This window comes from Falco naumanni, chromosome 8, assembly GCF_017639655.2.
Source record: "Falco naumanni isolate bFalNau1 chromosome 8, bFalNau1.pat, whole genome shotgun sequence".
Classification (NCBI taxonomy): Eukaryota; Metazoa; Chordata; class Aves; order Falconiformes; family Falconidae; genus Falco; species Falco naumanni.
Genome location: NC_054061.1, coordinates 59159018 through 59186399, shown reverse-complemented (window position 1 = coordinate 59186399; position 27382 = coordinate 59159018). Strand labels below are relative to the sequence as shown.

General features: G+C 52.5%; 1 protein-coding gene across 3 annotated transcripts; it reads right to left on the bottom strand.

The window, feature by feature from the left end:
- Positions 1-89: 89 nt before the first annotated feature.
- On the bottom strand, positions 90-26654 carry LOC121092892 (aryl hydrocarbon receptor-like). Of its 3 annotated transcripts, none has more exons than XM_040604543.1 (11): positions 26586-26654; positions 26249-26436; positions 13769-13875; positions 8899-8988; positions 7824-7947; positions 7467-7597; positions 6438-6640; positions 6216-6325; positions 5742-5883; positions 3476-5090; positions 90-2005 (listed from the first exon to the last, which is right to left on the bottom strand). In XM_040604543.1, coding segments are annotated over exons 1-11 (2868 nt in total). In that variant the 5' UTR covers positions 26588-26654; the 3' UTR covers positions 90-1849. The 3 variants fall into 3 exon arrangements, with proteins under 3 accessions (XP_040460477.1, XP_040460479.1, XP_040460480.1); XM_040604545.1 differs by having other exon boundaries at positions 7842-7947; XM_040604546.1 differs by lacking the exons at positions 13769-13875; positions 26249-26436; positions 26586-26654 and having other exon boundaries at positions 7824-7943; positions 8899-12193.
- Positions 26655-27382: the final 728 nt, after the last annotated feature.

Sequence of the window (27382 nt, the reverse complement as noted above, 5' to 3'; positions counted from 1 at the left end):
GACCCGGGCTCCAACACTGCAGCTGGCCAAACCCTGACATGCTTGAGACTGGGAAGAGACACACAACCAGCAAGGGAGATGGCAGGGGCTGAGGTTCCAAAACCATTTATTGAAACGAAAAGGATAAAAGTTCACATGAAACCAAAGCCGGAGACGCGGGAGGAGGGATGATGCTTTGTCAGGTTTCTTAAAGGGTCACTGTACTTCCGATCTTTTGAACAGCCAATTTGTCTCATTCCATAGGATGCTACTTTGGGAAGGTAAGAGGGTTTTTTCCTCCACTGGAGTGGCATAAAAATAAATCTGTCAACTCATATTATATACATACATATGGGCTGTACTTATTTTCTGTGGGAAAATATCACTCTATCAGTACTTAAAATTAAGTCTCATTATACTTTTTTTTTTAGCTTACTGGAAATTTTTTTTTTTTTTTACAGTAAATCTGAAATATTCTCCGTTTGTTAGGCAGCTCCATAACTTCTTTGCAATCTTTTTAGGCACAGATGCAAGGTATGGCTTACATGACAATGCCAGCCTGCTCCTGCTGTTTGCGAATGACTCTGCTGCCTGCTCAGGTACTTTGGACCCCATCACCCAGGAGAAAATTTGCTTATCAGCCTACCTGGGCATGTCACATACAGTACAGCAATACCCAGGGTGTTTGCTACAGGAGCTCTAATCTGGATCCTAACAAATGGGAACATCTGGGACACAGGAAAACCTGGGATGGGGAAGGACCAGCGCAACACAAGAACACAAATCAGGGTTCACTTTCTTTATAAAACAGGCAATATCTGTACAGTTTGGCCACAGCCACAGGTGTCTGGCTGGAATGGCAGGATATTTAATATCAGAGGTTAAAATCTGCCTTCTCTCTCTCTCTTTTTTTTTTTTTTTTTTTTTTAACAGATGAGTCTTGCATCTGTGTTGGATCATGCATGTAAATGCAAAGCTTTTGTGAAGCTGGAGGACATTAGCCATCAGAAACCTGCCTGTCTTTTGGGGTGAGGGCTGCCTTGCACAGGCACTGCTGGGGACTACCAAACCATGGGAGCCAAGCAACAGCCGTAGGAGCAGCCTATGTTTCCAAAAGCCTGGCAAAACGCACCCAAAAATGTACTCAGTTAACAGCGGAACTGCAAAGACTGGTGCGATGGAGAGCTTGCTCACTGGCTTCACAGCAAAGTGTGGGATTTGCCACACAAACGTCACACCTACAATGCAGAAACCTGGCTGGTGATAGAAAGCAAGCCTGTCTTTCCTTTCAGAGCAACAGTTAGTCTCCAAATGTAATTTAAAAGACTGCAGCAACCATAACAGGCCCCAACGTTTCTAAGTTGACTCCCAGTAAGATGTGCAAGCACGATGGGCAGACACTTGCCCCACCAGGGAAACACGAGTAAGGAGGTTGGGTGGGTAGGATGAGAGACAGCAAGTGACAAATGCGCTCCAAGATCCTCCAGCTGACCAAGAGCCACACAACTCTTGAACACCATGAGATAAAGATGAGGCTGCGTGAACCGGCTGAACCACATCACAGCCCAGCTTGCTCCTGTGCCCTAGGGAAATCTGCCTTCCAGCCCTGCTGCCTGTTACTGCCCTCCCCAGGCCAGGGACACCTCCACAGAGCTGGCACAGGGAGCCTCAGCAGGGGCAGGATGGTGGGAAGTTGATAAAAAATTAAAAAAAAAAAAAAAAGAAAAGCAAAAAGTCCAGCTGAACCAAAGCGACCAACTTCAATAGCCATAGCAGGACATGTGTGGTGGGGAAGGCTTGTCATCTACAACTTGAAGGCAGCTCCTTCCCCAGGGAATAGTCCTGCTTTGTCCATTCCAGTCTTTCTCTCCTAGAGACAGAAGTCACCGCTGGAGGCATGAGGGTGATCTGGCAGCGCTTCTGCCCGGGGATGTGGCTGGCAGGGGGGAGCCAGGCTCCCCCCCAGCATTGGGTGGTCTCCAGGGTGTCCGATGGGAGAGCTGGGCAAAACACAGCTGCTTTCGGGCTAGGAGAAGAGAGAGAAAACAGCGTGTTGAAGCGTTTTGCAGGGTTTTACTAGCACTGGTCAGGCTGATGCCCAGAGGAGGCTGGTCAGAGGGGGAGCAGGTCTGCTCCTGCCATACCACCCCTGGTGGCACAGGGGCTTGGCAGTGACCCCATACAGGTCCCCACACCTTCCCCCAGGTCCTCTCTACAAATCCTGACCCACTGCTTCATTGACAAGAGACTGAAAGCACACAGAAAGCAAGTGCATCCAACCTCCTCAGCTAGCACTGACTTTCACCTACTGACCTGCTAACTGACCTCTGCAGAGCCTGCCCAGGTACCACAGCCCTGCAGCTCACTCATGAAACCTGTCTGTAGATCACCAGCACCTGGACTGCACCTGAAGCAAGCACCTGGGTCTTGCACCCTTGCTACACTCCTGGCAAGCCAAAACCACGCCAGCCACACAAGGCAGCCACCAGGCACTAGGGATGTGTAGGGGCTGTTCGCTGGTCCTACAAGCTCCCAAACCTCTATGTAGGGCCGGAGTCAAGTTCTTAAACAGAGCTAGAAAGTGCCTGGTATTGGAGGAGATGGATAACGGGAGGACTTGAGGTTAATGCAGAGATGCCTGTGAGACAGCAGGGCACCCCTCCAGTAAGAGAAGATGTCTGGCACGAAGCAACAAGCTGCCCTGGGGATAGTAATCACCAGAGCAGGGCTGGGTAAGCAGGGAGGCAAGACAGACCCTAGACATCTCACCCTGCTTGGTGGTGCCATGGGCTGGGGAAGCACTGCTGCAGGGACAGGCTCCTCCAGGACTTAGACCAGCTCTCCATGCTGCCAGCCCCAGCCCAGAAAGTTGGTGGTCCTTACAGACATGCACAGCATCTGCATCAGGGAGAAGGGAAAGGGCCAGGCAGCTTTCACTCCCTATGCCCTCCCCAAGCAGCCCCGCTTTGGGCTGTTGGCCCCAATTCCAGGGGAGTCACTTGCGAGGACAGGCCCTGAAGGGCACTGTGACACTCAGATCCAAGGCTGCAGACCTCGCCTTGTGACGCTGGAGGGCTAGCACCAAGCCAGACAGGCTCTCAACAGGGGTTGTGCCCAGGCCAGGGTACACTTCCACAAAGGAAAAACCTTATGGTACAGAAGATCTTCATCTCACATGTGCTTTGTACCACCTATCAAAGCTTACCAGCACATGGCTGGAAAATCTCCCTGTACAGAAATGGCAATTAAACAAACCATATGGAAATCAGACCCAGAGACAGCCACCTTCTAAAGGGAATAACCCACACTCTGATGTTCTGCTCTTCAACTCTTAGTGCAAAGGAAAGCTCCTAAAGTCTTCCTTTCTGGCCGCACACCGGCTAGACCAAGGCGACTCCTGTCTACCGACCAGACAAGGCATGCCTCCCTGTGCTGAGACCCCCAGGAAATACCAGCCCAGAAAACACTGAGCACAAGAGTGGAGAAAGGCCCTTACCCTGCGCCTGCTCTCCTGGCACAGCGCGGAGGCGTATGTCCCGTAGGAGCTCACAGGAATCTCCAGAGGGCTGCCGATGCTCCCAAAGCGCCCTGCAGCTGAGCTAGAAAAAGGGTGCTGGGGCATGGAGGGAACAGGGCTCAGATGCTTATCAGGAATAAGCTGGTATGAGGAGGGGGAGAAAAGACTGGAGTATGGAGCTATCTCTTCCTGGGATCCCCCACTGCCGCTGCCCACAGTTTCAGCGCTGCATAATCTGTTCAGGTTTAAGTGTACCGCTGACGCCCCAGGCCCTGGACCCAAGCAGCCCTGGTGCTGGGAGATCAAGTCTTGGCTGATGCCATAAAAAGCAGGCTGAGCTGGGGACCCCAGGAGCGGGGAAACATAGTCCTGCCATGGGCTGGGGCTGCTGCTGGGAAGGAGGTGTGGAGTGGAGTCAGGGCTGTGGCTGCACAACCCATTCATCAGCAAGTGACGGTGTTTCGGCTGGCTGGCTGGTCCCACACGGCCCTGGCAGGGCAGGGAGAAGGACTGGCGAGCATCCTCTTGGGTGGGCGGCATAGCCAGGAAGTCACCCTCCAGCTGCCGAGCACTGGGTGGCTCCTGCAGGCAGGGATCTGTTGAGAGTGAGCTGGGCATCTTGTCCCATGGGGTGCCCCATGTTGGCTGGAGGAAGCGGAGCAGAACCTCCTCCCCAGCTGGCCTCCACTGCACGCCGTCACCCAGCTCTTCCCCCTCAGCCAGCTCCGGCAGCAGCGGGGGTGGCTGCCCCGGCACCGTGTGGAGGGGCTGTTCCCACAGCGGGGCAGGGGGCTGGCTCAGGGCAATGTCGGGCTGCACCACATGCTGGGGCAGGTACCGCGTGTCCTCATTCTCTGCGTGGGCCTGGTATGTAGCAGTGCCTCCACCTGGGCTTGGGGATGTGCCTGGCAGGGGGCAGACCTGTTGCCCTTCCTCATGCTTGTTCACCAGAGTTGCGTGGATGTAGGAGAGAATCTCGTTGCTGGCCAGGCAGTCGTTCAGGGACCGGGTGCGGTCAGGGTCCATATTGACCATCACCATTTTCTCGTCCAGCAGCAGGAGCTCCAGGTCCTCAGCATTCAATCCCAGGCCCTCCAGTGCACTGAAGAGCTCATTGTTGGAACAGCTCTCATCACTCTTAATTGAGAGTGAGTCCAGGGTGGCCAAGAGAGGGTCCTCCTGCTGCACATCCACCAGCTCCTCTTTGAGGCTGTCCCCCCTTGAAGAAACCAGAGCAGCACCTGTACTCCAGGTATCTCTTCCTGCATCCAGCAAAGACACATCCTCTAGGTGGTCCACAAAACTGCTGCTGAAGGAGTGGTTAGATGTAGGAGCTGGATGGGAGGCGTACACTGCCTTGTTCTGTTGCATCATGGCACCCAGCAGAGAACTGGGGTCAACACCATTCTTCTGGGAGCGCCCTCCATGGGTTTGGGTGGTCTTCTTGGACTTGCTGGTTTTCCCTTTGCTCTGGAAAGGGTCATGGAAGCCCGGGAGAGGGTAAGCGCTTTGGTATAAGAGCGCCTCTCCTGTAGCAAAGGTAAAGGGAAGATGCATGGACCGTTTCCGAAGGTGCTCTCCTCCTTCTTCATCTCTGCAGGGCGGGAAGAGGAGACTGTGGGTTGCACGTGCACAAACACACCCTGCAAAGTGCTTCTGCAATGGATAACTGTGATTCCTTCAAGCCAAAGCCCTTTTGCTCTGACCAGCACATATGTGCTGAGCAGAACCACACACACATGCATTTATGTACAGCTACACACACTCATACATATTTTTATACACACACACACATAAACCCACATATCTTTAGCATAACCAAGATGATACATAAAACACAAAAGGTAACACAGCTCTGCCAGGCCCAAGTCACACCTTTTCCCTTCTCATCTATGCTGCAGTCACCCCTTAGGACAGGGATGTCAGGCTGCTGCTATACAGCAGCCACATTTGAGGTCCTTGCTATTCCTGCACCCACATGTCCGTACAGCTGCTGGAGAGCCACCACCAGTCTCCCCAGGGCAAGCCTGGACCGGCACCCAGTACACCAGGGCAGGGGTGTGAGGTTGCCTTGCAGAGGGGGATATGACTGAACAGCATCAAAGCACAGTATCCTACAGCTGCTCCTTTAAAAGGCACAAGAAACAATGACAAATCAAACATCTTGCCCTGCTTGGGGCATCCCAGAGCCCACACTGATGGAAAAAGTCACATCCCAGGCTGGGCTGACCCAGACGGCACTTACACAAGGGGTCTCTGCGTGACGATGATGTACTCAGGCTTGCCGTTCTTGTAGACGAGCCGCGCGTTGGCCTGCACCCATTTCCAGCGATTCTCCTTCGTCAGCAGGCGGAAGACCGTCAGGCCACTCTCTCCCGTCTTCATCACTGTCAGGAGGAAGCACGCATGCTGAGGGCTGTCAGCACGTCACCAGAGACAGAGCTGCCTCCAGTGACACTGCCATTTCCCTCTGGGATCATAAGCAGGTGGGGTCATAGCAGCAGCATGGCTGGCACATGCAGGGGACACCATCCCAGCTAAATACCCCGCACTACGCTCCACCCTAAGCTCCCCACAGTGGCAAAAGCATCACAGTAAAGCATAAAGCAAAGCATCCTATGGGAAAAGAGCTGCTGGGTTCAACGTGGCAGCCGACAGAGCTGCTCATAGTCCCAGCCCACTCATCAGCCTCAGAGGTGGGCACAGAAGGGACTCTTACTTCTGACGTGGTTCTCAGCACAGTACAGCATGTCGGCAGCATGGACAAACTGGTAGCCGGTGCCACACATCCGCAGCTCCGCCTCAGTGTAGCCCAAAACGATCTTCCCCCTGTGAGAGACCGAGAATGCACGCAGCCCAGAGGCAGAGCTGGGGTGGGACATCACCCAGGCAGGGTATGGAATGGCACACTGGAAGCCCCCAAATCAGCTCTGCTACTTACTTGGCATCACACGCCAAGGGGGTGAAGTCCAGCTTGTGCTTCGTCCTGAAGATCATGTTCTTGGTTCGGATCTGCAGGATGGATGGGGGCTGCAAGGGTGTGGAGATAGCGAAGAGAGCAAGCTGGGGTGGCAGTATGGACCCGTCTTCAGACTTTTTGTTCTGCCCATGAAGGAACTTCAGCCTGCCTTGAAGGTTTAAAGCCTGGGAAGAGAAGTCACACAGTGTCACACAGAAAATTGGATGGAGAGAGAAGAGAGGGAGGAGAGCTGCATGGAAAGCAAGCCGTCTTGCTGCAGAGTTGATGCAAACAATCCTTGTGACCAGTCTCTTGCAACTCCAGTGCTCCCCACTAAAATATGAGGATCAAAGGGATCCCACGCTGAGCTCCCCACAGCAGCAGCCCACTGCTTTCTTCCCCTGCAGCTGCTCACTGCTGGCCTGGGGCTTGAACACACGGCAGTTGCAGGACAGAGCACACGCTGCAGTTGCATCAGGGCATCATGCAATGCACCAGCTGCTTTGCATTATAACTAGGCTATTTCACAGCCCCATCAGGAATCATAGATTGCTTGTAAACAGGGGACAACCAGGACTCTGCGTATTGAGTTTCCAGACTAAAGCAGTATGAGAAGGAGAAACAGGGCTGCTGAACCCATGGTTATGAAGGCAAGAACCCCATCAACTTGCAGCAGAGAGAAGGAGGAATGAACACCACCCACGTGGTCTCAAGACATGCCTTTAACAAAAACCTAGCAAAATGTGTAGAGGAAAAGCACTTTTTGTTCAAGATTCAGCATCTCTGTGAGGAGAGGAACAAAACCCACATGGAGATGCTGTAGGTACAGACCAAACCTATGAAAACCAGCAGAAATACCTCCTTGTTGAGACAGACAGGTGCTGTATATGGCAGAAAGGAGTGCTGCATCTTTCAAAGCCAACTTGTATGCTTCAGTAGTGGCACAAACCCCCTGGGGCAAGCCTGCACACCCCTCCTGCTATGGAGGTCACAGCACGGGTCTGTACTCACCAGGAAGCCGGAGGAATTATCCAGGAGGCAGCGAAAGCGGCACACGAAGCTCCTTTCCAGAAAGGAGGAGTTTTCTGGGGGCAGTTGATCTGGTTTGTAGGCGACAGCAGAAGAGCCGAGGCTCTTCCCCCCTGGGAGAGAGAGGGACTGAGAAAGGAGCAACAACGATCCCCCCCAGCGAGGGCTGGAGGTCCCCAGCATCAGGCACTGCAATAGTTTGCACAGCACAGCACCAGAAACTCAGGGAAAGCCATAATGTTTGGATGAAGCCGTGGCAGGGAGCTGGCCTCCCCAGTCTATGTGGGGAGCTACACATCTTGTGCCAACCAGGATGCCTGGCTCCCAGCCTCTGTTTACCTTCTGGAGAAGGCTCACCCTCGGGTGCGTGGGATGGGTTGAGGGCCCAGTGGAGGTTGCGTCTGAATTCCTGCTGGTCCTCGGTGTGGATCAGCTCGAAGACGCTCTGGTGCATGACATCTGTCTAGAGGAAAAAAGCAGCGTGTGAGCTCTGCAGCCTGTCCCCAGGCACTAGTTTTCACATCCCACTTGGAAACAGTCCGTCACAGCCCCAGTTGGCCATATCTTATCCAGTTTCCCTGGTTGCTCAACTAGGTCCCTGGCTGAATGAGGTTGGACATCTTCCACCAGAGCTAATGCTGGTGTGAACAGACAACATATCTGGCTCTAAGGATGCCTTGCCACATTGAGGCAGACCTCCCCCCCCATCCTAAAGAGCCACTAGCATCTGAAATACAGCTCCCCTCTGACACACTCATCTCTGTAATGTGGTGTCCTTCAAAATCCTAGTGCTGACTTACGGGATGAGATGAAAGCATAGGTTTGGGAATAAACCAGCAGCAAAGCCACCCCATCCCACCACTGTTTCCGAGAGAGCAAGGCATCTGCTCTGGGACTTGCTCGCTCTGCCCAGGTGGACAATTCTTATCTACCCCAGATGTTGGGGAAAGCCAGATGTGTGGGAGCAACACCAAACCACAGTAATTAAGTAGGTAAGTCCCACTTCCCCGTAAATCTGACCTAGTGCCTTCCAGGTTACCCGGGTGCCGAGATAACCACAAAGCATTGGAGCCATATGGGATTTACCAGGGGTCACCCAGAGGCAAACTGGGTAGGGAACCCCAGGCATCTCCCCATGGCATTACACAGCGGGGCCATGAACCTCATAGCCCATCAGGGTGGCTGGTGGAAAGCATCCGTGGGCTACCAAAGTTGCTTTGATGCCTCCCAGTGACCACAACTGGCAACACGGGGTCCAGATTTACAAGATGAAGGAAAAGCCCCATGCAGCCTCCCAAGACCCTGTGATCCCTGCAGAGCTTCCTCCCTGCAAGGAACTTGGGGCTATTCTCCACCACCAAGGAAGAACCCACTCTGCATACCCACCGCGGCAAGTCAGAGGTGTCCCACCAACCTGATGAAATCCCAGATAGTCCTGTATTGTATGCGAGGAGTAAAATATCAGTCCTTCTGATGTAACCACCAGCACGAAGCCGTTGAGCGCCTAGGAGAGGGAGGAGATCAGCAGGTACAACCCATGCTCTCATCACCCTTTTCTGGCAGGATGGTGAGCCTCATTCTGCTCAAACACTGGTCACCCAAGTCCTGTCCGGTCCCAGCTAGCAGGCAACTGAGCCACTGCTCCACCAAGAGAAAGGTGTAAGGCAGGAGACAAAGCACGGGAAGCCCTGGAAGGAAAGGACACCCTTCCCAATGGCATCTCGCTGTTGTAACAGTGGGTGCTGCCCTGGCTCTCACGAAATCCTCCAATGCACTGGTCAAGCAGCTTCTTTTCATACTCTTCCTGCAGGGTGGGAACAGCACCAGGTACCTCCCTCCTTGCAATTGCCTCTACACACGTACCCTGCCACGATGCCAGAGCACGTGTGCCTAAAACACAGGTCTCTGCAGCCCTGACACGTCTGCTTTACCGAGCAGAGGTCAAGGCCTGCAGCTCATTCGCAGGTTTTCCTCTGCTCTGCCTTGCTTGAATAAACTCCACCAACTGAAGGCTGGCTGGACAAAACCGTGGATCAACACCGGCAGAGCTATTCTCACCGCGAAAACAGATGGTACCTTCTGCTGGGTTTCTCTGAGGTCACGTAGCTCTTCCGTACAGCTGCCCAAGCGTACCCTAATCCAAACTGATGGAAAACTTTGCTTCCATCCCGGAAGTGTTCACTCAGACTCAGATTTGGACATTTATACTCATCCTATGCGAAGAGCAAATACAAATCTCAGAACTGCTTGCAGAACGAAACCGGACACCATCAGGCACTGGTCCATTCTGGTATTCTGGCGGAAACAAGCCTTTCTGACAACCTTGAATCAAAACAGCGTTTCATGTCGGCTGCATTTAATGTTGAACCACATCTACCTGGGTGGCTCTGCTCACGTGGTTCCCGTCCTCCCCACCACCCAGGAGGGTCTGGGCAGCTGCACGTGGCTTAGGACAGCGTGAGGCTGGAAATGCAGCAGGGGGATGTTCAGTGAAGAGCAAACCCACTGCAGATGACTGCGTGCTGCCAACGTTGGCTGCGCATTCCCTGCTGCTGCTTGGCCCATGCGGATGGGGATACTCCTGCTGGTTTGGGAGAAACCCACCCAGCTCCTGCTTCATTTGCATCCCTCCTGTCCCTGCCAGCTGCCAGGGGAGAGACCTGGAGAAAGACCGTGGCATGCCTACCTGGGCTGTCTGTGAACAAGGAACAAGGCAAGAAAGGTGTTATCTCCATTGCTTTCTCCCTCCTCCAGCATCCATCAATCACCCTGCGGTTGAGGTGGCCAACCCAATGCTGCAAAGAGCCTTAACCAGTGAAAATGGGAAAGGTGAAAACTAAAGAATAAGAGTATGGGTTTTGAAACCATAGCAAAACCATCTGATTTCTGAAAAGCCATTTTCTTCCAAAACAGGAGGGAGGACAGGCTGAGTCTGATCCCTGGACTTTGGGGAAAACCACAGAATCACTGGTTGACCTCAGAGCACCTTCTCCTTCCGGCAAATAAATTATTCACCCCAAACTCACAACCAGCAACAACCTGCTGCAAGGCACTCATCCACCCTGTACAGCACTGTCCTTCCAAAGCACCACACAGCAGCAAAAGGACCATGCATCCGTGGTCATGGCGAAAAGGGATGTCTGCAGCCACCTGTGCCTGGGATGCATGTGTTAGCCACAAGATGCTCCCAGCCATGCTCCTCTTCCTCTGGAGCGCTCTCTCTGCGTGGTGTGCAGATTTACACAACGGCAACAGTCTGTCCTGGAGCACACGCTCATTCGTGCACGTCCTCCACCCAAACAGGCTGAATGCTGTGCTCTGTTCTCACAAAAGAAATACTCAAGCTGCTTCACCCATGCAGGTTCGAAGCGCTAAACCTGCCCCACAGAAAACAGCAAATGCAGCCATCAATCTGAAATTTCTGATGCATTTTTAATGTTACACAACTTATATATTTTACAGTTCACTGGCCCTTCCATCCTCTCCTCGAGCTCCAGGACTGCAAAGTCAATATCCAAGGGAGCATTGCATTTCCTGGCAGAAATGGACTGAGCTGCTCAGAGCCTTCGTCTTCCTCAAGAAGGGCTCATCCCTCAAATTTGGGAAGTAATTTGGGTGTTTTCTCTGAGCGAGCAGCCCCAGGGCTAGCAGGGAAGGACACGGTAGAAGGGACCAGGGTGCTGGCTGACAGTGTCCTTTGCACCTGGATATCCATGCAGTTTAGAAGGTGCGGAGGAGCTTCCCTACCAGTTTGGGAGTGTAGCTGCTGTCCCAGGAGCCCTGGCTTTTCATCCCTGCTTTCTGGCACCAGGCAGGAGCTGATATGCAGAACATTGCTACCACAGGCACCAGCAGGATCCAGGGGAGTAACCCTAAGTGCTGCAGGCACACAGGCACTGCACCAACCTTTGCCAGCCATGGGGAGCAAGCCTTTCTGGCACAGAGCCCCATGCTTTGAAGACCTTGTCATCACCTTGCCAGGGCTGGGAGCCGGTCCATGGGAGTCTGACCCTGAGTGGAAGGCATCACTCTGTGACTCACTTTTCCCCAGCTCTGAAATGAGCCCGATAGACTTCCAGTAAGCACCTTCAAGCCCATGATGCTGCCTAAGAGCAATGGCCATGAAAACCCAAGGAAATCACCAGTTTAGCTTCCCAGAAGCTGCACAGCTTTCACTGTCATGACAGCACTACCCGGACACCGCTCCCTAAGGGCAAGAGGTCCCCATGGGGACACTCGTGCCAGCCTGAAGCAGGAGCCCTCTAGAAGGCAGGGATCTTCCTGCAGCACAGACCCCAGAAGCCCCATGGCTGTCCAGAGCCAAAAATGTCTTGTACCACTGACTTGGCTGCAGGCAGGGAAGCCACAGTAGCCAGCCCTGGCCTGTTTCCCCCACTTTGTAATGTATAGACATCAGGATTAATTAGGGTCTAGCGTGTAGTCTCAGCCAAGTCCAGCTATTGTTGCTGCCAACTCCTGTTTCATTGTCCAGGTCGGTGTTTCTCCCCCCTCGCCTTCCCTTTATTCTGGGCACAAACGCTCTCTCTATTTACTGGGATTGACCTCAGTGTGTGGGAATCTGCTGCAGAGGTTAATTAGTGCTGCGAAATGCACTTTAACCCTTGAGCAGCTTCAGAGGCATTACTCTGCTGCAGCAGGAGTAAGCAACATCTTGCAGCACTCTGTTCTTCCCTCAGGGCACTGACCAGCAGGCAGATTCAATACCCTGCAGCCAGCAGTGTGTACCTGCATCACCGTGCACCTGGGCAGAGATGCTCCACTCAGTTCTCAACCTTGCTAAGGTCTTAGTACTGTTAGAGGGATTTTCATGCTCAAACTCAGTTTAAGCTACCTTCCTCTTGCTGAGATTGCTCCTGGAGAGAGCCTTGGTCAAAAGGCCAGACCAAAAAAAAGTAAAGCTGGGAAATTAGGGGAGGGGAAGGGAAGAATCTGGGTGGACCAAGAGTTGAGACAAAGGAAGTTTGGATGTCAAAGGTGACACACCGGGTGGCAGTAGTTGTATAAACATGTAGGAGCGTTTCCTTGGGGCGCAGAGGCAGGTCCTGACTCCCTGCCACATCCAGCAGCATGCATACAGACCCCCGGGAGAGCCAAACCTAAACCCAGAGCATTTAACACCCAGCTCAGTACCTCTAAAAGGATGACATCAAACTGGGAGGAATTAATGAGTAGGACATCAACCCCCAGCATTCTCTGCCAAGCACCGTTTTGTTATATCCACAGCAGAAAACCCTCAGGTTTTTGGTTATTAACCAGCCTAGCTTTAGCATTTCTCTCACTAGACACAGATCCTGGCTCCCCAGCTCTCAAGCAGGACAGTAATTACACTTACTGTTGAGTGAACTTTTAGATAGGAATTGGGGCTGGCCAGCGTGCTTGGCCCGCTCTGGACAACAGCTAGGCAGGGGACAGTGCTGCAGCCTGTGCTTTGGTGCCAGGCGGGAAGGGGAGACCTGCGTCCTTGCAGGACCTTGCGCTGCTGGAGTCTGACCTCTTCCTATTCACTGTGCACAGGCTGTAGACAGAAGGTCATCTCCTGGCGTCTCTGAATAAACCATGGAAGCAGCAGGCTCAGCCCAGCCACGCTGCAGCATCGCCAGCGTCGCCTCCAGCATCACCAAAGGAGCCAAATATATGCCTCTCGTAGAGCTCCTGGGGTACAGCCACATACCCTGTGTATATGGGCTGAGCATATGGCCCATCAGCACCTGTCTAGGTGCCCAGTGTCATGCATCACTGCCTGAAAATCAGGGAAGACTTCCATGACATTTTCTTCCCTATTTTCACCAGCATTTGAGAAACACCCCCAAGTCGGCACCAGTGTGCTCATATCGAAAATCAAACTTAAAACATCTTGCTCTGCTTGGCTTCCATGTTACACCTATGGCCCATTTACATGAGAGGGCAGAGAAGCAGAAGAGCTGAAACTCTGTGCTCAGAAATTCAGCGCTGCTTCCACCCAGATGGAGGGTTTATTACACACAGCCAATTTACAGATGGCAATTTTCTCCAGGAAGGACGGGAAAACGAGGGGGGAAGCAACACAGTTTCTGCCCCAGGGACCTAAAGAGGTCTTAAACCTCTGCTCAGTCAGAAGCACTATGAGCTACGCCATGTGAAATCACTGCTGCACCAAAACACCCTGAAATCAACAACAGAACAGCCTGCTCTTTGGGTAAAATTCAAAGGAGCTGGAAAGGGGAAAAGAGGAAAATCACTCGAAGGCATCTGCCAGGGAGAGGAGTCCAACGAGGAGCACTAACCTGCAGGAGCAGCTCACCCTCCGGTACTGCTGCCGAGCCCGGACCTGCTCCGTTGCCGCAGTCTCCATCCCTCTCCGCTTCTTTGGCACCATGATTCTTTAGAGCAACTGCACAAAGCAAAGGGAAGGGACTTCAGTGCTGCAGTAACACACGCAAGACACCACCATGAACTTCCAAAACATGGACCTGGCTGCAAAGCTGGACAATGCTGTGCCAGGGGAAGCTGTGATGTAGTTGGCCCTTTGCTTCACCCCTCAAAAGAGATGATTTTAATAGAACTTTTCCCCATCTTCCAATACCCTCAACTTCCCCCCTCCCTTTCCCCGCCACTCTTAGACCTTTAACAACCTACCAGTAAAGACCTTAAAGCCACAGGTCATGAAATCAGATAGGCATCAGCAGAATACCTATGAGGTCCTGTGTTTACTAGCAGTTACTTGCAATCACCAGCCCAAAAGGACGTGTTCAGTGAGCTCACCAGCTAGCAGTCTCTCTTATCATTTAGCGGTAGCAACCATGGAGGTCCCCAATCCCAGTCTGGACACAGAGTCAACACCTCACACCACTCCTTGCAAACAGCAAGAGCCAGCCCTTGGTGCCAAACCACGCACACCCCGCTGGCTCTCGGGGCATGGCAGCAGCTCTGTTCTTGCTGGGGGAGTCACTGCACCCAGCATGTCTTTGTGGTGCTGTACTAGAACGGATCAGCTCACGCACGCCCTGACCGCAAAGGACAGCAGACCAACAGCAGCAGAAGTCTTTCCTACATAAAAAGTGTCGCAGCGAACCTCACCCTTCCAGGACAAGGAACATGCTGTTTTGAAGGGTACAGTCCAGATAGCCCAGTCAATGATGTCACATTACAGTTCAGCAGCATGGCGAGTTTATTGAATCAAATTAAGGCAAGCCACAGCTCACAGTAGGAGAAAAACAACATGGAAAAACACACACGTGGATACAAACGTAGACACCCGAGATCACTGGCAATGTAATAGTGATCAATGCACAATAAACACGGATGAGGAAATCCATCACTCAGTCCAACTAAAAAGATGCATCTGTAAATTTTGTACTGTAGTCACCCAGAGAACAAATCCGAGTGGATAATATTTAAAGAGTAAGATAACAACAAGCCCGTGCATGGCAGGCCTGTCCAGGAGACAATGGAGATTGCAGCAAAGCCAGGAAGCTTCTTGCAAGCACCATTGGGACAGAAGACAGCATCTGGCCACTGATAAACTGGCTGCTCCTACCAGTACCTGGGAGGAAAGGTGTGAAGTAATTTAACACCCCATGAAGCTGTCAGCGGGAGCAAAGCCGCAAGCTGAGACAGAGCAGCAAGTCAGAAGGCACAACACACCAGCCACCAGCACGTAAACAAAACCAGGCTCATAACGCTCATCTCACCCTGCGCTTTGCCAAAGCAGCTGCCGAAGCTCAACACCTCCATCTGCGTGGAGCAGATCCTGAAGGAACGAAGCACCTGCGTGCAGAAGCTCATGGGCAAGCAGCTTCCCAGCCGCTGCAAAAGGCAGATGCTCCAGACGCATCTCTGAGCCTTCCAGGACCACGAGGTCTGAAGCTGAACCCAGCAGAACCTGTGTTTGCAGGGCACCCGCGAGCGGAGGGACTGGTTCGGTCTCCAAAGCGGAGTCCCTCCATCTGTCAGCGTTTGTCTGCTGGGAAGCCAAGCACACAACAAAGGCACACCACCCTCTCTTCTACCACCACGGCTCACCTTCCATCCCAAAGTCATCCGTGCCCTCAGCAGGCATTTGCCAAGCACTGGCTCACAGGTGGGTGGGAACAAGGAGGAATGCTGCAGTCTGCAGGGCCTCACTGGTACACATGCGAGGCTTTTTGGGGTAAATGTTCTACACCAGACACATGACCATCCCAAAGATTGACTCTGCTCCATAACCAAATGCAAAGCATGTCCTGGTTCTACTACTGATTTTAATTAAAAGAAGAAGAAAAAAAAATAATTGTATGGCAGTGAAACCTCTGCTTCTGGTAGGTCTGGGAAATTCCCCTTGGGCTCAGCCTGCACAGATTATTTCAGGAGCTATTTGAACGCTGAGGGGCTGGCGTCCCAGGACTGAAGTTACAGCAGGTGTTTGTACAACAGCGTGTCAGTCCAGAGCTTGTGGGGCAGACATGCACGCACTGCCACGTCCCGGCTGCTCCCCCACCCTGCACACCATCCCGCTGCAAACGCTGCTGCCCAGGGACTGCCTGTGGTCCCTTGCCCGGGTCAGAGACCACCAAACCTGCCCAAAGTCCTGGGCATGGGCAGGCTACCGGGTACAGCAGCATGCAAGCACGGTGGCCGCAACACCCAGTCAGGGTCCTGTGGTGTGGAGGAAGCAGGTTTCTGGCAGCGCCTTTCCAGCCACTCACTTTTCTGATCCCTGGGAGCAAAACGTAGGAGCTATGAATTATTAAAGGTCTTCAGTCCTCCTCTGCTAGCTCCCAGACTGCTGTGCTGGAGGTGCAAGATAAAAATAAACCTGGATGATAGCAGAGCAGCTAAAAGGTGCTGCCCTCTGTTCAGAGGTCTGGTTTAATGGTTTGATGTTTCCCTGCAAAAGGAAAGCAACCACTGCCTAAAGCCAGGCTTTGCTATCACCATCTGTGCTGCCCCTAAGCTGTGGGGCTGGAGGAAACACATTAAAAATCGGAGGATGGCCCGCTGTCCTCTGTGCAGGTGCCTGCCACTAAATCCAGCCTGCTCCTGCAAACAGGATCAAGCCACTGGGGCCAAGGGGTTGCTTTCATATAAATCGGAATCTCCATGGGGATTTTCCCGTGACCTTCACCAAACAGCATGTTTTCCATCCGAGCCACCCAAGGAACCCCAAAGACGACATGCTCTTGGCTGGGGACATCTCAGGCTGGCCTCCTGCCTGGTGTCCCCCGGCTTTGTCTCTCCATAAATAGCCCTGCGCAGCCCCTCGGGTCAGCAATTCAGCAGAACTGTCGCAGCGCATCAGGCTGACGGAGCGGAGACGAGCCGGAGAGCCACCGCGGCATCCTCCCCGCCTGGCTGGCTACCCCGGGGAAGGGCAAGGCAGCAACGGGGCAAGCTCAGCACCAGGGAAAGGTGGCCTTCCCGACAGAGCGTATGTCTTCATGTTGGTGAGGAGACAAGGTGCAGTCTTTGCCCTCACTGCATGACTAGGAACAGGTATTTGCAGGGGCGGGGGGGGGGGAAGAAAAGGGAAAAAAAGGGAAAAAAAAGAAAAGAAGAAGAAAAAAAAAAAAAAAGAAGAGAGGGAAGTAGCTTCTCCTGGGCTCCCTCTCTCATGCCACCAGCATCACCTTTGCCACTGGCAGCAGTAGGAGGAGGAAGGTGAGGACAGAGAAGTCAGCCACCTGAAAGCAGCAAGGCTTGCACATTTTTCTTGCTATTTCTTCAAAGAAAAAAAAAAAGGAAAAAAAAAAGAAAAAAATAACTTCTGCCAGGACCTGCAGGCTGTTTTGCCACAAAAAGCCTTTTAGTTGAGAGGAAGAAAATCTCTCCCCGCCTGGCCCCATCTCTGAGAAAAGCCCCCTGCCCACCTCTGCCTCCCCACAGGGGGATGTTTTCTGCATGGTGGTGGTCCTCACACACAGGTGCCCACATTGCTCACCCAGTCTCTGCTGCCTGGCCCTGTGCTGTCACCCCCCAGGAGCAGCAGGGCTGAGGGGGGCCAAGGGGAGTGGATTTCCTCCCTCCATCTCCAGGAGGGTGCTTCCCTCGGCACCCAGCCTGGGAAGCTGTTTCACGTGATGCTGAAGGGACACCTCGCCGCCTACCAGGTTTGCCAGTGAACTCCTGAACCTGCCAGGGCTTTGCAGACCTGAGAAATATCGGCACCAACAAGCGGGTATTAACATTTTTGTGAGGATATCTCCCAGCCCCCTTCCCTCCACACGGCAAGACCTCCACGTGGGAGCAGAGTTTTGCATTGGCTGCTGACTGTGAAGGAGGAAAACAAGACGACTCTGTCCCAAACCCACTCCAGGCGTTGATGCAGGGAAGGCAGCAGAAGGAAACCCAACGGCTTCATGGCTCTTCAAGAGCAGTGAGGGGTCGTGTCTCCCCACCACTGCTGGCATCATTTAAAGGCGGTGAGAAAACACTAGACCCAGCTGCAAGTAATGGCAGAGACATCTGCATGGCAGTTATTAGTCTGAGCAGGTCCTGCCAGGGGAGAGGAGAGTTTTGGTAATGGTGCTCCCTGCAAGCATTCTGCCATAGAGCTCAACACCCTAGCACACATCAGTCATTCTCTGGGGGAAGGAGAGACTGATTGATTTATTTATTAATTAGATCGCCTACTATCCACCTCTCTCTGCCATTTGTGCCAATTCCCTGAAAAGCAGGTCTCCCGCTCACATGGGAATAAAAACCTTACTACGAGATACCTCCAGATCTTCCTCTCCCACCCACCTCTTCAACTCCAAGACACAGGCAGATGGACCTGCAGCTCTGCTGTTCTGTACACACCCTCTTACGTTAAATAACTCCTCAAAATTGTTTTCCTGCACTTTACTGCAAAGAAGAAATACAATACTGGAAATCTAAAAAACACCCTCTGGGTTTCTTCTGAATAAACTGAAGTTTTTTCGTGTTTAATATAAACTTTTAATTTAGAAGAGTCACTTACACAGAAATGTGGGTTTGCCTGCTCTCAGAATAATACTTTCCTTTAAAAAAAAAAAAAAGGGGGTGTGTGTCCCCGTAACATAAGAAATGTTTTGCTGATGAGCTCACATGGGTCCCAGGTTCCCCATATCAGACACTATCCATCTCCCTTCTCCCTCGGCTGGGCAAGGTCTCTCTGGAAACAAGGGCTTGCATTGCCTGCCGCCCTCCCTGGGGGCACTGCCCTGGCGATCCTCCAAGACCTGCCACATCCACCCCTGAGAGCAAGTGTATCCAACCTAAAAACGCCAAGGGAGAGCCCAGCCCTACGCTTCCAGCATGACACATAAATTCTGCAGTGCTCCGGTGAAATCAGCACAGGAGCTTTCATTTCCACCAGTGGGAAGCCCCCAAGTGACACAGCTGTGTCTCAGCAGGAGCATGCAACGCAGAGAACAGCAGCATGATACTAAGGGAGCAAAATTTGACCAAATGCCACCTTGATTGCCACGCTCAAACTGGTGGAAAGTTAAACTGCTGTTGTGAAGGCAGGTGAAGTACTGCAGCCTCCTCTTTGGCATCTCCGATGGCACCTTACGCTGTCAGCTTGCCAAATCTGATCACTGCTCTGTCATTTAATCCACATGTTTTACAGCAAGCTTACACATCTCCAACTGTTTTGAGAAGCAAAGAACAGAAACATGCACTCAGTAAAATGTATCCCATTCTGTTTTGGTTTTTTGGGTCTTTGGAGGTTTTCTTTTTTGTTACTGTTGAGCATGAACTGAGCTCTTACCAGTCAATTCAAAATTATTCCACTTCCACATAAAAGGAAAACTTAGTGGATATAGCCAGCAGCTCCTCCGATGAGGAGTGCCTGAAATGCGTTAGAAGGAAAGAGCATAATGGAAATGGTGAGAGAAGCAGGCAGAGATTTGCTGAAACTAAGCAGCAGAGCCATCTCCTCCCCAGCTTGATGAACCATCAGTTCGGATCTCACCGCTGAGCTGTACAAAGCCCATGTTCTAGGAACTAGCAAATACTTCTTGAGTTTCTCTTTGCTTATTCATAATGGATATTATGGTTTTACTTACCATTTCATAATACCTGGCCCAGCTCCCCGTTGACACAAATTTCATTAAATAGATGAATTATTTATCCCTTGACTGAATGGTGTGGATATACCACCTTTCATCAACATGTGTGGTTAATAATGGATATCCTGTTAAAAGATCTAATTGCACTTTTAAAAGCAAGGAGGCTTTGACGATGTATAGCTTTCTGTCGTGTCACCAAAGGCATTTGTCTCAAAGGGAGAAGCATTTGCAGAGGTTTAAACCAGGACAAAGATGACAAGGACCTGCCAGGCTTTCCCTCCTTCCCGCAGCATCAATAGCAGTGTGAACTCTCCCGCTCCCACCACTCATTCCCCAGGAGCTTTAGGTGTGCATTGGAACCTTAATCTGGAGTTTCTTGCCAGCTCTGCTCCCACACCTGCGTTTCTAGGAGCCTTGAGAGACCTGAGCTGCTGGTGGGCAGCAGAGCTGGCAGCCATCGAGAGCCCAGTGCAAACCCCAGGAACCTCTGACAGCTTCCTACCAGCTACTATCGTGAGAGCCATGGAGAAGTATTTGGCAAGGAAAGCACACAGTGGGAAAACTGCCTACCTAAGGGAAGTCACAAGACTTTTCCAGCTTAAATTGCTCCTCCAAGGCCAGCTCATTACCTAGGCAATTAAGAGAACAGGACTAGGCTTTATTTTCTTAAACCGTGCCTTAGGCTTTATTGCTACAGCTATCTGCAGTACGTGGCCAACAGCTCATAAGGTGGGAGAGCAGACCAAGTGAACAAACGAGCAACATTACTCATCTCTAAACACATGCAGAAATGCACGTCCCAATCCCAAGACCTCACCTCTAAGCAGAAGTTTCAGGGGCACTATTATATGGTCTATAATAAATATGTAATTTAAAGCACTTTTCCAGCCTGACCCAACTGCCAGGGAGCAGCTCGGGCACTTTTTGGGCCATCACAGCTCTAGCAGTAACTGTCTGGATTTGTACCATAGTTTAAAGGGTTAAGCTCAGCCCTGAGGCTGCACCTCGATCCTACAGGTGGCCAGCTAAGATTTTAAGAGGACTCCAGGAAAACCCCCAAACCCTCAACACCCGCAGGAGTGTTATTTTTTAAAAAACACATGAGAGAGGCAAACTGCTTCAGTTTTGGATCCACGACACTGACCTTCCTTCCATATAAAACATACCATGCATAGCTCAAAATCACATACAGCCCAAAACGAAAGCTGCGCCTCCTCTCTGATCCACGATGACAGACTGTGCAGCTGATAATCCATCTTGAGCCAAAAATTTCTAACGCCACAGTACATGCCAGGGTATTTTCCTCCTCTCCTCCCAGCCAGCGATGCATCCAGAGTTGCCCAGAGGATGTGCCTGGCTGCTGGCAAGCCCAGCTCTGTGGGTAGGATGCTGCGTACAAGCAGGGATGCATCTGCATCCCTGAGGAACCCCATTTCAAAGCAGAGACAGCCCATGACCGGCTTGCAGCCAGGCTCAGCAGGGGGGCTCAAATGCATCTCTTGGCATCACGGACTGAGCTTCTCTTACCCCTGCTCCTACAGTTTACAAACCTTAGATGTAATTCAGAGCCTCGGGAGAAATCCTGTGAAACAAAGGCTGCAGGTCAATTGCTGAATGTCAGTGCCAGAGTGACCACCCGAAGCCAAATGGCCGTGTGCCAGGCAGCGTGCTGCCTCCTCCCCAGGTGCAGTTTGGGGAACGGCTGGAAAAGCCATGCTGCGTTGTAGCCCTCCAAAACAGCACAAGCCCATGAAAGCCCAGCTGAGGTCATTTCAGGTGACTGCAGAATCCTGGCAAAGCCCCAGTGTGCTGGCACTTGGGAACAGAGCCATGGGGACACAGGTCTGTGAGAGGCACAGGACCCCCTGGGGACACCGAGCTGGCCTGCAAGGGCAAGTGAGTGCTCATCGGGGGCTAGCTTTCACACTGCAGAAGGGCCAGGCTGCCTGTAGGATGAGAGGCAAAGCTTGGACAACCTTCCCAGCACACTGCAGGAACAAATTGTGAGAGATACTTCTCGAGACTGAGCCCTTACCCGTTCTGAGGCCTGCCAATTGTCTTCCCACCAGGTGCTTAAGTGGACCAAGCAACACAGATGTTATCCAACAGCCACATGACAAGGTATCTTTGAAGCATCTTCCTTTTTTTCAAACAAATCATCAAGCAGGGTGAGACCCAGCGACAAACCTTCCCCTGGAGCATCTTCCCTTCTCTCCCCCTTTCCAGAAGGTGAGGGAGGCAGAAGAAATGGGGACCCCCACATAAGCCAGCAGCGTTTGCCAGGCCCTAGTATCAAGGGGAGGAACAGGGAGGGATTACAGGGGAGCAGCCTGCCAGGCACCGCCGGGCTAAGCCGCCGGCGCTCATCTGGTATGACGTGCTGTGCAGACCCCGGCACGGTGGCACCGGCTGCCCAACAGCAGGACACGGGGGCTAGGGGTGAGGGAGGGCAGCATGGCGGGAGCAAGGCGGCTTGGCTTTGCTGCACTGCTCCAAGGACAGTCCTCAGCATCGGAGGGGAGAGAGGAGAGGGCTCCTGGGGAGATGCAGACCACCGTGCCCGGCTCCTCAGCTCTGGGCAGTGGCAGCCCTGCAGCACACTCCCACCCCTCCCGAGCCATACACGATGAAAAAGCCTCCTGCAGGACAGGGAGGAAGGTTAAGGCGGTGAATGAAAATTAAAAATATTTGTCTCACCAAGGAGGAATAAAAAATTACAGCACCTGGGGGGATTGTTGTGAAGGAAAAGAGACCTGGATAGGAAAGGAGAAGGTAGAAGCCCATCAGCCACCGATGTTGGGATAGGACCCTTGATTTGGGAGCCAGCTTCAGCTCCTTTTGGTCCTCCTGGTCCAGGCTAACGGTGCTGGGTTCAGGTCAGTGCCACCTCACCCAGCAGGATGGGATGTGGGATGGGCAGGGCTGGGCTGGACCATCAGCCTGGTGAGTCCGCCGGGGAGGCGGGACTTCTCTCCCAACGTCTCCAGCTCTCCCATGGCCTGGCTCCCCCACCTCCGTTCACCTCTGTCATGGTGAGCAGCGTTCCCATGGGCAGCATTTGTATGCACTTTGGGCTGCAAAGCCAGGCAATGGGGTAAAAGAAATGCACCTGCACGTCTTGCAGAGGACAGCAGTGCTGCTCCATCACAAGAGAAGCCCTTCCACCATGCCACAGATCAGCCCTGGCATGGTGGGGTGTGCTTGCCAACCATCCTCTTCAGCCCTGTGCCATGCCACAGGAAGATCTACTGTCCTGGGGCAGACACTCTGCAATCCCAAGACATTTTGCTTCTCTGTATCCTAGAGGCCAGAGGGTCCTTCAGATGGTCAAAATCAGAGAGAACCTCCCGTCTGACATCAGGACGCCTGTCCACATGACTTATCTCAAGACCTGTCTAAACTGTGTTTTACCAAGTATTACCACACAAGACAAAAAGCAGTGCCTACTTCCAGGAGGAGACCGTTGCAAAGAGCCAACATAGCCAAGAGCCCTCCTTCTCCAGAGATGCTGAACACACATGGCAAGCACCTGGCACCAAACTGCTTCCCAATTGGTTAAATGGGAAAGATTTGCCAGACCACAAAAAAGGAACGGGATTTAGTAAACAAACACATGGATGCTCTTGTCCTTGGGACTTTCAAAGACCTGTGGAAGATCAGCACCTGGCATCAGGGGCTTCACCTCAGAGACACCCAACCCAGCACTTGGCATGACAGCCTGAGGAAATGTTTGTTTAGACAAATAACCCTGCTTAACTAAGACAATGTTTGATGATCTCTAAACAACTCCAAAGATTAAATGACAAAACATTGAGCAGCCTTAAATCCTTTGTTTTCCATCACCTAGTTGCAGGCCTTTAGTCATGCTCCCAGACAGGCAGAAAGGGAACAGGGGCAGTCATATGAAGTGTAAAAATCCCCATGTGCAAAGGAAAAACATGTCTCTAAAAATCAAAGACCTCTTGGCAATATGTCCCCAAACTGATGTTCAAAACACTGCTGTTCAGACAAAAGCCCACGTAGATGCTTCTCGCACACAGTATCTTGACCATCTCTGACAGCTAAACATCAGGTTTGCTTCCAGTGCACAGTCAATCCACCCCGACCTGTGCAGATCATTTACATTACAGTGCAATCTAAATGCAGGTACATGTTTCAAGAGAGCTGTGAAGCCTGCTCTGCGTTTTGAGGAACGTATCATATGGTCAGAAGGTGATCAGGAGCCTGAAACAAAACAACAGAAGCTCCCAGAGTTTCTACCAGTGACCAAGATCTAGAAACCATTCGCTTTTTGATCACTTAAGCCCATACAAACTTCCCCATACAACGATGCATAAATCAAGGTGCCAAAATGAAATTAAAAAATAATTAATTTTCAAATAGCCAGGAGAAGGAGACATTTCTGGCACCCAACAAATTACTTAAGATGGGCTGGAGAAAAGGCAGCTGGCATAAACCTGCTGGGTGAATTGCTGTCAGCGATCATCAGCACCACCTGAGACCTGCTCCAGGATGACATGCTGCAAGGATGTTTCTCCTCACAAGGCATGGCAGCACACCCCAGTTTCTGCCCTTGCTTTTCCTTGATCTTCTTTCAGGGAGCCCTCAAGCAGGGATGCACTCGAGCAACGGAGGTGCCAGTTCCTCCTTCCTCCTGCGCCAATACAAAGGTTTGCACCGCTTGTTTCTGAGCTGCCTCCAGACAGCTCTGGGACAGGCTGAATGCTCTCAATAAACACAAAAAGACCCCATACCACTCGTGTTTTATGATACAATCTCACCTGAGACTTGTCAGCATTCAGCAGCTAAAACTATCTCCTCAGGATCCCATTTCACATTTCCAAGGATGCTGAGCCAGAGTGGGAGCACAGGAGCTCACCCGGCTCGGCAGTGAGCAGGCAGGCAGAGCCCAGCCACTCCAGCAATGTCCTAACTTTATTCCCTGACAGACCTAGGGGAAAAACCCTTAAACATGCAGGTGACCAAAAAGAAAGAAAAAAACAAAAAGGAGAAGAAGGAATAAGCAGAGTATTTTGAACAGGAGCCTTCCTTAAGGTGAACTTCATCTCAGCTCCAGCACAACTTGTCAGAGAGCAAAATCACTCTGGCATTTGCATCAAAATGAATCAAGTCACTTAAAAAAAATCCGATTTCGTAGATGGGGTGGGATTGCCCAGAGCTCCTTTTAAGGATTTTTTTTTTAAAAAATAGCTCTGCAATCACTATTTGCATCTAAAAGGATGGGAAAGCCCATTTTATTACAGTGACCTGCCTTGAATCGGGCAGAGGCAGGTACCATCCCACGGCTTCAGACACACCAATGCACTCCACGGTTGGAAGCCGGCACCACAAAATCAGATTAGATGGAATGACAGAAAAGGCAAAATGAGAAAGAATCTCAAAATGAGGAATTTTGCAGTTTCTCACAATGCAAAACCGAAGTAACCCACCATGCGGGGGATGCAGGAAGGGCACACCCCAGGACACACAGCTCTAGCAGGGTGCTTGTGGAGCAGTGGGACTATGTCCTCTGGACTCATCCCACGCTCAGCCTTTCCCGGCTGAGCTGGCACAGCATCCCAGCACAATCACCCTGAAAAGGGCGACAAGCCCCAGAGCAACTTCTGCTGTGACGCTTTGCAACAAGACCAGCCATTTCAAACCTGCTGATTTAAGGAATCACTACCACCCCTCGCTTTATAAATTCGTTGACTGGTGAACTTTAAGTTATTAATATTTCAGGGGAAGAGCAAGGCCCGCACTGCGCCACGGACTCCCACCCCATGAACAAATGTGCTCTCATGGGGTGAGGAGCCTTCAGAAACACCAGCACCACGCTGGTCCTCCTCTGCTTCAGAGCACTGTCACAGACGATGGGTTTGGGGCAACGCGTTCATCATTGCAAAGGCTGATGCAGCAGAGCTCCTTTCCAGGGCAAAACCAGCATGGAAAACACAACCGATACAGTCAAACAAACAAATTGACCTGACGCTGCAAGGCAAACAACTCCTCTCCGAGGCCATTAATTTTTCATTTCACCCCCTCACCAATCCTACAAGCAGGGTTTAAAAAGAGAATGGAAAAGGGGGAAAAAAAACCCCGAACAAAACAAACCACATTCAGTACATTCAATGATTTGCAATTAAAAAGAGAAATTATGGTGTTTCTGAAGTCATATGCAGCATTCCCAAGCCACTGCTATTTCATTAGGCAAATCCAGGGCTGCACAAATACCCTCCTGTGGGCTCCTATTAATTACAATCATAGCCCAATGGAACACAGTCGTGCCTTTAACACGACCTGATTTAAACGGTTGCCAAATAAACTGTAACCACATCACAGGTAATTACTATTCATTTTCAGCACACTAAAAGTATTTCACTGGTCTATTATAACAGGGGAAAAAAAAAAAGTCACTGGCACGGTGAAACTTTCCAACTGGGCTGCACAACACACCGCTGCCCTCCCAGCTGCGCCCGCCGGAGCCTTTGCCCAGCACCACGCAGAAATCCAGCCGAAACCTCAATTCTCTACTTGGGCAGAACCCCCAAACAAAACCAACTTCATCTCTCCAGATCCCTCGAATTCCGAGCAAAGTGCGAGCTCTGCTTTCGCCCAGGCGCGATGCATCCTGAAGCCTTGAGACTTATTGCAAAGCAAGAAAATCTGGGGTTAGAAAAAGGGGGGAAAGCAGTTCTCGGGAGGGAAGGGGAGGGATGCCGAGGGGGGGATGCTCCCGGCGCGGTGCCTTACCGCTGAAGAAGCTCTTGGCTCGGAGGTAGCCGGCGCTGAGGCGCAGGACCGACAGCTTGTCCAGCCCGGCCACCACCTCCTCGGGGAAGGGCAGCAGCCCCGCCAGCCGCTCCAGCTCCCGGTTCAGCCGCTCCCGGTGCCGCTTGGACGGGTTGGAGGTGCCGCCTTCGGCCGGCCCCGGCCGCACCCTGCCGGGCAGAGCCGCGTTACCGGGCGCCGGTCCCGGTCACGTCCGTCCCCCCCCCCCCCCCGACCCGTCCCCCCTCCCCGGGACCCTTCCCCTCGCCGCCCACTCACGCCCGGGGCACCCGGCTTCCTCCGTTTGCGACCCGCGTACATGGCCGGGGCCGGCAGCGCGTCCCCCGGCAGCCGCCGCCGCAGAGCCCCGAGCGGGCTGCGGCCACCGCCGCCCGGCCCGCAGCCGCCCGCGGGGAGAGGGAGCGGGGCCGCCCCGCCCCCGCCCCCGCCCCCGGGAGAGGAGGGGCTGGGGGTGGGGGGGAATGGGGATGTGGGGGCTTGAGGGCATTAGGAGGTGAGGGGGATGTGGGGGGTGATGGGTGGGCGGGCGTGAGTCGCGGGCTGAGGGGGAGATGTGGGAGATGATGGGTGGCTGGAACTAAGGGGGAGACGTGGGTGTGACGGCTGGTGGATGGAGGGTAAGGAGGGATGGTGGGTGGGTGGGGGTAGGTGGGGATGTGAGGTGCTGAAGGGCATTGGGAGGTGAGGGGGATGTGGGGGGTGGTGGGTGGCTGGAGCTAAGGAGGAGAACATGGGGGCGACGGGGGGGGTAAGGAGAGATGATGGATGGATGGATGGGTGGGTGGGTGGATGGGTGGGGGTAAGCGGGAATGTGGGGGGCTGAAGCGGATTGGGAGGTGAGGGGGGTGATAGGTGGTTGAAGCTAAAGAGGGATGTGGGGGTGATGGCTGGTGGATGGGAGTGAGGGGGGATGTGGGGAGAAGGACAGGTGGGTGGGCGTAAAGGGGAACATGGGAGATGATGGGTGAGTGGGGCCAACAGGGACTGGGAGGTGAGGGGGGATGTGGGGGGCTGAGGGGAATTAGGATGTGTGGGGAAATGTGGGGGGCTGAGAGGAGGATATGGGGGCAACAACGGCTGGATGGGAGTGAAGGG

What these genes read in the sequence shown, in the direction of transcription:
- LOC121092892 (XM_040604543.1), bottom strand. An exon ending in AGCCAAGAGCTTCTTCAGCG is followed by an intron (nt 13,876 to 26,248) that starts GTAAGGCACCGC and finishes TGCTTTGTGCAG; the next exon opens with TTGCTCTAAAGAATCATGGT. An exon ending in GCCAGGAGAGCAGGCGCAGG is followed by an intron (nt 2,006 to 3,475) that starts GTAAGGGCCTTT and finishes CTCTTCTCCTAG; the next exon opens with CCCGAAAGCAGCTGTGTTTT.